This window comes from Atractosteus spatula, chromosome 8 (genome assembly GCF_055471065.1).
Source record: "Atractosteus spatula isolate fAtrSpa1 chromosome 8, fAtrSpa1.hap1, whole genome shotgun sequence".
Classification (NCBI taxonomy): domain Eukaryota; kingdom Metazoa; phylum Chordata; class Actinopteri; order Semionotiformes; family Lepisosteidae; genus Atractosteus; species Atractosteus spatula.
In genome coordinates this window covers 31,840,074-31,850,873 of record NC_142713.1, presented here as the reverse complement: position 1 = coordinate 31,850,873, position 10,800 = coordinate 31,840,074, and the positions used below count along the sequence as shown (strand labels likewise).

General features: G+C 36.5%; 1 protein-coding gene across 1 annotated transcript; it reads left to right on the top strand.

Annotated features, from left to right (window-relative positions):
* The first annotated feature begins 9,546 nt into the window (after window positions 1-9,546).
* On the top strand, window positions 9,547-10,800 carry gpr19 (G protein-coupled receptor 19). The gene has a single exon (XM_088924094.1). It carries the CDS (start codon window positions 9,547-9,549, stop codon window positions 10,798-10,800), a length of 1,254 nt encoding a protein of 417 aa, XP_088780220.1.

The window sequence follows — 10,800 nt, the reverse complement described above, 5'->3', positions numbered from 1 at the left end:
TACTTTAAATATTAAGCTGTGATTGTTTTGCATTGAATACATCTTAGTTTTGTTAAAACAATAATTTGTGAGATTTTGTTTCGCAATGGGCACAAGCATGTACATTACGCATACATCATCACGGTGAACTGTACAGCTGAAATGGAAGTTGAATGAGTTAATCTGGGATTAGAGACCTGCACAACTGGGAGAGTGGTGTATCAAAATATCAGATACTAGGGTGTTTATTGAAAAACAATTGGCTTTGTTTCATAATTAGCCAATTTTGTGTGTTTTTAAAGGGGAAACAGAAGCTGTGAAATGTACAGTACATGTAATATCAAAAGCTTGGAAAATTGAGAATTTGGCTAAAACTGAAGTTTTTTTCCTGTTGGAAAATGTGACTGCATTCATGCAAAAATGAACTAAAAAGCCACCATTTAGTGTGTAACTCACAGGAAAAAAATCTAATTTAGGAAGGCTCTAACATTAAATGAAAACATAATTGTAGCTTACAGTTTTCTGTAAAATGAGGTGCTCCATGAATCAATGGCATCTTGTGCTTGTGACTTGAAGCAAAATTAATATATAAATAAATGTTATGTTCAAACATTTCGTATAAGCGTATGAATGAGCTTTGAATTTTATATACTGTCAGCATTTAGTCAAAAAGTTGCTTTTTTAACTTGTAAAGTTAACATTCTTATAAGATGAACCAGGAAATGCACCGCTGTCCTTGGTCCTGACGGTCTGACATTTCCATTAACAGTTTTACGGTATTTCAGTATATACTGTATATAATGCTGTGTTTTCTCTGAGTGTGTGTACAAATGCTGTAGTACAGTATGTACTTGTGGGGTCCAGTTATTCTTATTATCAGCGTGTTCTGTTGAAACTTCTCTGTTTGACTCAGTGGCAAATCTGCATAATTCCTATTCAGCACTATTTCGTCCTCTTCTTTGTTTACAAAAACTGGGAAATCTTGTAGATTATCTAAATAAATTAGAATTGAGATTTTATTTAATTTCACAAAAAAGGCACATGATCGTTCTCTCACGTGACGGTTCCTATTCAGAAAATGGATTGATCATCAAGCTTTCCCCACGACATCTTGTTTCAGTCAAAGCAACCTATTACCAAGGCTACCGCAGGCGGACGAGAAACTGAAGCGTGGTTTTCATCCGCGATCTCTGTTTCCACGCATTTGAAGAAAATGGGGTTGCTCTGTTGGGATTCGAAATAATATAACCAAAATGTTGTCACGTTTGCTATAAAAAAGGAGGTATGTGGATTGTTTTTCTTTTTTTCTTGTTCATTTGACTAGGAAAACAAAAGAATTAAGGAAAACCGTGTGTATACGAATTACTGGTGGAAAATAAAAAATATATATTTACACTTTAATTATTTTTGTTGTGTTCGTGACCAACTAGAGAATATAGCTTTTGGGAGCATTTAACCGTTTATATAAGCAAATAAAACTGACGATGCAATCTAGTCCAAGGACAGCGTGCTCTGATAAGGACCATTTATTCATTAGCTCACTAAATATATTATATGTGGTTATTAAAGACGGTTGTTTTTGGAAATTGGTTTTATCCGTTTTTGGATCATACGGTATGCAATGGGGTTGTTTGCCTCTGTTCATTTTTCTATTGTTGGATTATTTTAATTGAAGAATGAACCTTTCCATACTAAACATTTTTAACACTTTTATTTTTAATTTTCCAAATATCAAGACATTCTATGAATATAGTGGTTATGAAATTTAGAAGCACCAGCATCTGCGTTCATGTCACATTCAGGAACATTTTCTAATTGAGATTTATGTCCACTGTACAGTATACGGATCCTTTCGGTATACATTAGCTGTTGTTGAAAACCTATTGCTGGAAGTTATTAGCTTCTCACTGGAGTCTTTGCAGCTCATGCAATTGCGTTATTTTAAATTAATGAACAAATTATAAAAAAATAGTTTAGAGAACTCTCCTCTAAAAAAAATATGTTTTTTCTGTACTGGCATATGGCGCTGTTCACACGGAAGGTGTTGGCTGTGCGCTGTTAACCTTTTTCAGAAGTCTGCACAATCGTTAGCATATTTTTCGTACAGTACTGTACTTTTCCCTTTATTATGGAAAAGTGTCTTGACTTTCGATTTGATCAAGCAGATAAGACAATAAATCGCGTATAAATGAAAGACTTTTCAGAAGGAATGGAAGACTAAAGTCAATGTCTTTGTTAGTAGAACTATTATTTATGTATTCCAAAAAATAAAGGAAGATCTAACTATGGTATATTAAAACTATTCAAGTCCTACTGTCTACCCAGAACCTAAAGGTATTTTTCCCACGCTTTTCAGTTTAAATTACCGATAAACAATAAAGAAATCGAAATCAAATTGTTGGTGTCATTAAATGCAATTTGAACATTTAAGAGTTAAGTTAACTTTGGGATTTAACATAACAGTGTGTTTCACCTCTTAGTGATAGACAAAACTTTATTTAAAACAAAAAAATACTCCATGAGGGTTTTTATGAAAAAAATAGTTGCCAAACATCTGTTCATCATCGCGTCTGCGATTTGTTGTCATACCGACGGATCCCTGAAAATTATTTGCCTAGAATTTTAAGAATGCAGAAATTAAGTGTTCTAGTTGATCATGGTTAAAAAAGAATGTTATGATTGTTTATAATATATATATTTATCATTATATATATTACATTTCTTGGTGTATCAAAGCGCTGGCAGACTTCCAGACTGCAATAATTGAAAATGAAATCCTGCAGTGTCGAACATGTTACAGGTATGTTGAGCTACACAGTACCGGCAGGCGTGTTAAGAAGGATTTTGCGTTGCCTAAATGTCTATTTTTGTTTTATTTATTTTCACAGTAAGCTAACGTTATGTTGGAATGACGTCAATGTCCACAAATGCAGCTGAGTCCAAAAGTGCCCTCATTTGGCGTGAGCTCGTGAGATGAGTGTGGCGCAGTGGTTAGCATTGCTGCCTCACAGCGCTGGGGCCCCTGGGTTCAATCCTAGACCAGGGGTGCTACCTGTGAAGAGTTTGTATGTTGTCCATGCGTTCAAGTGCATTGCCTCCAAGTGCTCCTTATTTTTCCCACAGTCCAAAGCCAAACTGATAGGTTAATCTCCTAATGTATAAGATAACACCTAAGCACTTGCATGCTAAGAATTAAAAAAAGGAAATACATCACAGTCTGTTGTGTTTTGTAGCAAAAATAGTTGCCAGTAATGTTAGTTTTTTACTGGACAAAACTCTCAGACATGTTTCATGGAACAATGCAAGGCTCATTTAGTTGTAATTGCTTCCTTGAAATGTATTTTTCACTTTGAAATTGCAATAATTCTCAGCAATTCACTTCAAACAAAGACATGATCACTAATAAACCTGAAACCAAAGCTCCAGATTAACTATACTGTTGGATGTAATGATGTTTTAATGGTGATTTCTGCATTCTGTGTCTTGGACATCAACCTCTGGGAGTTTGTCATGTTCTCAGCTGGTATCGGCAAGTATTAAAGTAGATCAGTTTTTCCTTTGCTTTTTACTCTCAGGACAATCTCAAGCCAAAACGGTGAATTGTACTTAGTCAGGACTTCAGCTGGTAGTTGAGTGAACCAAGGCATTTATTGAAAGTGTTGCGGCTCCATTTCCATTTTGTTTTTTTCTTTTTAGTCTAGCAAGAAGCTACAATTAAACAAAGAGGGTTGCACTGCATTTCAGTTCCAATAGGCTTCAGCAGTCATACAATAGGTGTTAACTGAAGTGGCATTATTCTAGTTCCATTGAATTTCTTTATGATAAGCCTGCATTTGTCTCAGAGTCTGTAAGAAATGTAGTAGCCAAAGACATGCTTTGAGTTGGAAGATCACTTGATGCATTATTTTTTACAGTGACACATGAAAAAAAATGAATTAAAATGATTATTTCCTATCATGTAGTAGAAAAAAAGATGTTCCTTTTGTCCCCAATGAGGAAAATAATTTTCTACAAGGTCATATATAACTGGTTTCATCCAGCTCAGATACCACATGACGGACTCAAGGTTCCTCTTTCAGGTTTAGGGCTTTCTAGATTTTTCTGTTCTATTACAGTTTTATCCACCACTGTCTATGTTTAACAAAACATAGTTGTCCAATTTGTATAGTTTAAGTGTCTGTAATATTTTCACCTACATGACACTATGTGTGCTATTACCATGTATTAATGCTTCCAGTATAAATGTGTTTGTAAAGTGTTGTCTAATACCATAGTTTATGACATTTTTAGTCTATTGCTAATCACTTAGAATAAAATATATCTTCCTATGCCAGTATCCCCGTTGTTCTGAAGGCAGACTATAAATGTATAACAGGAAGAAGATTACACAGGAATATAGAACAAGCAGCTTACCCACACTTAACTTTTCTGGGCTCTGTAAAAGTGCAAGTGAAAACACTCTAAGCCTATTTAAAATTTAGTTTTAAATCATATATATTGTATTAATCTCAAACAGAGAATGGATGTTATAATCAGGTTTAGTTTTGTCCCAATATTCCAGAAGTCACAGCACATTATACCCTTCAAATTATTCTTCATCAAAAATAGTTAAAAAAAATAAAATGTTAGGTTGTTGTTGGCAATAACAACAGCAGTAATAACAATCATTCATTAATTTTACATGGCTAATGTACCTCCATGTAAGATTGTAAGTCATAAAGTAAATGTGTTGCATTGTCTGATTGGCAAAAAGTAGAGAGCAGAACTTAAATAATGATCACATGAAAACACTGAACATTATCTTCAGACTTCTGTGCAGATGTCCTGATGAATGCTTTCTTAGCACATTCATCCGAGTTCGTCATAACTACAGGTTTAAATATCAGCTTTGCATCTGAGAAAAGTATTATCTGTTTATAATGGATAGAGTTAAACAAATCGTTTTAATTTCAGACTGTAGTGAGAGCTCTGAATTGTACTTTTCCTAAGCATTTTGTTCTGATTGCTAATGACTTACAACAATATGGTACTATGTTACAGTGTGTGATGAAGTATATCTAGGTGCCTTTTAGAGGGTGTAGACATTGTCCTGGTGCATAGAGACTAACGTGATGACATCATAGATATAGTAAGAAGGATTCAGATGTTCAGAGGAAAAAAAATCTGTTACATAGAAAAGAATAATTTAAATTATTCTTTTCACCGCACCACCCCAATTACTATTTGTACTGGTGATATTCATTGGTTTGACTTTGTCAACAAATCAAGAACTTTTTAACTTTTTTCAGGAATTTGAATACTTGTAACTTGTCTCTTTGCTTTTTGTTTCTGTTTGAGACTCAAATGTTTTGTTTCATTTACTCTGGAAGGGGAGCTGGCTTGAAAAAAAATCAAGAAAGAACAAAATTCCAGAAAAATTCAGGACTTTTTTTATGTTCAGGAACGTTAAACACCAAAGGAGGGTTGATTTCATGTGCAGATACTCAGTTTACTTAAATTACTCAGTATACTTATAGGAGGTAGCAGGACAACTTCATTGAACAAATAATTGTGCAAATACAGTTGACTCAACTTACACACTCTCAATTTATTCAGTCACAGCTTTACGCGGTTGGCTTGGGAAGATTAAAAATAGTGATAAAAATCCTTTATTCTCTAAAAAATTGGTCACACCTACAAAAGCTAGTTAGTGACCCTGTACAGTCATCTTATTTGCTTTTTACTGTTTTTACACTTATATTTAATATCTTGAATTACCGTAAGAGGTTAGTAAGGGGCTTTATAAGGGTTATAAAGTAGCATTTGTGACTATAGAGAATATGGCTTTATATCCTACTCAAAATCCCTGACCCCAGCGTAAATTGTGACTCAACTGTAGATGTATATGATATGCTGTGCAACATGAAGTAAAATAGTTGGTCATGTAATCTGAAAAGAAACTAAGTGGTTTAAACTGCAGGTACCTCTTTATATCAAGGCACCTCCCCTCCACATCATGTGTGCATGCATGATGCCAAAAAATATCTACATGGGCATAACAGTCTCTGTTATGAGTTAAGGAAAGCCAATTAGTTAGTTAAGGAATTAGTTAAGGAAAGCCAATATAAATATAAAGTTCTGTAATATCAAAAATGGACAGTTGGTTCATCAAACTCTTTCTTTGCCTGTAAAGAAGCTGCAAAACAAGAATTTGGGGATTTTCAATTCTGAATTAAATGAAAGAAAAGCAAAAGGAATTAATTATCTCTTGTATTTTTCTGTATTAGAATCAACAGCTTTTCCTCGGTTCACACTCACTGTTATCAAAGGAGACCCCTGTTCTACATACAGGTATTCTTACTGTCTGGACATTTTAGATTCATCTTCCCTTTGCGGTGGAAATACCAATTATTCCTCTCCTGTTCAAGAGATGACTATCTCCCCAGCTTTAGTGTGCTGTTTTTTAAAGCTCTGAGGTCATTAGAAGTAAAAACAGCTGCACTCAGCTCATGTGGGAGTAGTACATATATAGGACTAAGAAAGGACTGTGAAATGTTACCAAGGGATTATTGAAATAAACACGCATGATAAGTATAAACAACTCCCACAGTGAACTTCCTGTTTTCCTTAATTAACGTTCCCTGTGCAATACCTGTATACTTGGGACAGCTGTTTTTTTTTACCTTTGGTCTTCTGCATTATACCTTACTCTGTCTGAAACAATTTCCTCTCTAACTGTATGGGGAGTAACACATTTGCTACCTGTTTTTGTCTTAAAACGTTTTGTACCACTGTTGGTATGAGATATAACCCCACAAGTTAAAACTGTAATCTTGTTATTTGCTACAGTTGAAACAGGAATATTTCATCCATTCTTCTTGTGTCATGTGTCAATTTTCTTCAGTGATGGTTGATGGACAGTAATTTTCAAGTCTTGTTAGATATTTGTTATCCACCTTATTCACCTTTTGATAAGCCACTGCAGTATTTCTTTGGCCTTGAGCTTTGGGTCACATGTCCTCCTGAAAAGTAAATGGTTTATCATTGACACCAGTCCAAGTGAATCCCAGCTCAATGTATTTTTCATTGTATAAGTGTTTTTTTTGTATAAAGGATGTGATGTTGCTTTCAGTGATTCACTTGACATGTGGAGGGCAAAGCTCACATACTGAGTCAGTCAATGTTTGTGTGATGTCCACAGCAGGCATATTGGTTCATCAATGGATTGTGTGTTCTTTTACCACCTACAGGCATTCTTCTGAAGAATAAAGGTCTGTGTATCTCTTCAAATAAAGTACCCTTATACCATATTTGCAGTTTTGTTTTAGTTCTTTTGATGTGTGAAATAATTCACACAGCACCAAACAGTAAGAAAATGGTTACTGAAAAATTACATTTATCACGAATCATTCGAATGTAGAGCCTTACATTTTGTCATTTAAAGATTTATCTTGTTATCCTCAAGATAAGAGAAAATATATTGTCCCATCAAAATAACTTTAACAGTTTGAAGAGCGTGAAACAAATTGTTGAAGTTTGATGCTCTCTTGTTTTGCTTGTAATTTTGCTTTGAAGTTGGTGGAATGAAAGTAAAAAATGAGTCGACAGATCTATAAACAGATGAAAGAACTGATCGTCTTGTTGTAATGGTGGAAGGAGAGATAGGCCACAGCCACCTTAAAATAGTACAAAAGAAGGAAATAGAGCAGGTGTGTGTTTTTAGAAATATTTTACATTTACTGTATGCATTACACAGTGGGCAGTAGGTGTAGCACACAATGACTCAGCAATGTCTTGTTAATAAAATTAGGTACATAAGAATCTAAGAAGTGTTACAAACAAAAGTAGGCTGTTCAGCCAATATAGCTTTTTGGCAGTTAGTAGCTAATTGATAGAAAGAGCTCATCAAATTGTAAAAGAGGCCAGAATATCAGCTTCCATACTAACACACCCTTTTGGGTACAGAATTGTTTTCTGTTCTCAATTTTCAATTAACTTCCATATTTCATTTAGTTTCCACATGTGTCTTTTGCTTTACATTTCACTGTTATTCAGAATTCTACTGGGTTGACTTTCAATATTTTGAATACTTGAAACATGTCTTGTCTATGTTATAGACTGAAAGGTTTTGGTTCCTTCAGCCTGTCAGTGTAGGACATTCCCTTAAGATCTGTAATCAATCTGGTTGCTCTTCTCTGGACTGATTCCAGACCTACGTGGTGACCAGAGAAAATCACAGGAAACGTTAATCACAACGCAGAACGAAGAATCCTGTTTCCAGTATGAAATGTGACACGGAACAAATTAAAGGTCTATTCCATGCTTTATTCCATGGTGACCCGAAGAAGGCCCCACAGCCAAAACGTTGCGTTTCATTTCTTCTCTTTTTAGCATGGAATAAACCTTTAACTTATTCCTTTGCAGCCCACGCAAGCTGACGCAACTACCTACTTGAAAGGTGATACACTGTCAAAATGAAAACATTTCAAAGATAGTACCCTAGTATCCAAGTATAACACAGTCCTCACAGCTTTGACACTAAAACCTGATCAGGCTCTGTAGAGACTGTTATAGGTTGTTCTGTCACTCTTCCTGTGTAGCTACAGCCATCTAGCAGAGGTTAACCAATTTCCTGTTGATGGTACTGGTAGGTAAGCTGGTCCCGCAGACATTCTGTTGAACTCAGGTCACGAGAACAGTCTGGCTATGGCAGGATGTCAGCATTGATTTCTTGAAGGCATGGATCTAGCACTGTGTCACCTTTGCATTGTCCTGCTGGAAAAGTGACATGGCTTGTGGGAATGTAAAAAGATATAGGTTCAAGGAATTCATCAATATATTATTGAGTAAGACTGCCTTCAGTCTGCACCGGAGGCATTCTTGCGTTTAAGGATATAGCTCCTCACGTCATCACACTTCCACCATACAATAGGTTGACTTGAACAACACAACAGTCAGTATAACATTCTTTGCATCTCCACATGATTGCAGTTTGAGAACGGTTACACAGATGGATCAGACAATGCTGTAACTTCCAGAACATGATCTGTCCTTTACAGAGCCAGTTTAGTGGATTCTCTGGATAAGTCTGCAGTTTCTCAGACAACAGGCTGCTTTCAAGCTAGTAGCAAGCTTCAGTACTTAAGAGGGGTACTATTTTGTCTTTCACTGTTCAAAACTAAGTTAAAAATTTTGAATGACTACACAGATTCATAATCAAGTACTGTAATTGTAACACTTTTTACTACAATTTCAAAGCTGGATCTTTGTGAAATTACATGTGGAGTATTGCAGCCAAAAATCAAAAACATTCTTTTTAAACACTACAGCAGAAAGTAGTAGAAAGCTTTAAGATGAGGAGAGATCAATTTTTCTCTGTTTTTCTTCATAACCTTTAGTGAGGTATTTGTCATGATAACATTGTGTCAAACATGCAACATACTGTATATCTAGGGAAGATAGCCAGATGTGTTGAATGCAGAATGATCCTTATCCCTTGTGAGAGCTGCTGTGATGTTTTGTGAAACCAAGAGATTTGAAAGCCCTCTCTTCCTGTTTCCACAGATCCTGCTTGAGAAGACATCAGCAATGGTGTATGACCAGTCAATGGATAATATAAAGCCCTCCTCACATTCGACCCTCTTTACTTACCTCCTGTTCCAGAATACCAGTCAAAAAGACAACACAACCCTCCTGGCTGGGCTGATACGAGCAGAATGCAACAAGGATGACTCCATCCCCCAACAGAATGACACCTTTTCCACCTATGAGTTGACACCTGGAGAACTTGTAGCTACCAGCATGGTCTTTGGAGTACTCTGGCTAATCTCTGTTTTTGGGAATGCCTTGGTCTGCTTGGTAATTCACCGCAGTAGGAGAACTCAGTCCACGACGAACTACTTTGTGGTGTCTATGGCATGTGCTGACCTGCTTCTCAGCCTGGGCTGCACCCCTTTTGTCTTGCTCCAAGTGACGTCGGGCCGCTGGATGCTGAGTGGTATGATGTGCAAGGTGGTCAGGTATGTCCAGTACCTCTCCCCTGGTGTCCAAGTCTATGTCTTGCTATCAATCTGTATGGACAGATTCTATACCATCGTTTACCCACTGAGTTTCAAAGTGTCTAGAGAGAAAGCCAAGAAGATGATCATTGCCTCTTGGGTTTTTGATGCAGCCTTTGTGTCTCCGTGCTTCTTTTTTTACGGCTCAGTACAGGACAACAGCTGCAATTTCTTCCTCCCAGATACGTGGGAGGGAATTATCTATGGCACTGTCCATCTTCTTTTTGGGTTTCTTCTCCCTTCTGTTCTCATTCTCTTGTTCTATCAGAAGGTTGTCAAGTACATTTGGAGAATAGGCACCGACGGTCGGACAGTAAGGAGGACCATGAACATAGTTCCCCGGACTAAAGTGAAGACTATCAAAATGTTCTTGATGCTGAATTCAGTATTTCTATTGTCCTGGCTGCCATTCTATGTTACACAACTCTGGTACCCCAAGGACTGGAACTCAAGGCAAGGGGCTTTGGTTTTCATGGTTGTTACCTGGATATCTTTCAGCTCCTCAGCATCCAAGCCTACCCTCTACTCCATTTACAATGCCAATTTCCGGCGTGGAATGAAAGAGACCTTCTGCATGTCTTCAATGAAGTGTTACAGGAGCAATGCCTACACCATCACCACAAGTTCGAGGATAGCCAAAAAGAACTATGTAGGAATAGCAGAAATACCTGTGCCTGCAAAGACCATCACCAAAGACTCCATATATGACACTTTTGACAGGGAGGCAAAAGAGAAGAAGCTTGCATGGCCTATCAATACAAACCCACCAAACACATTTGTATAA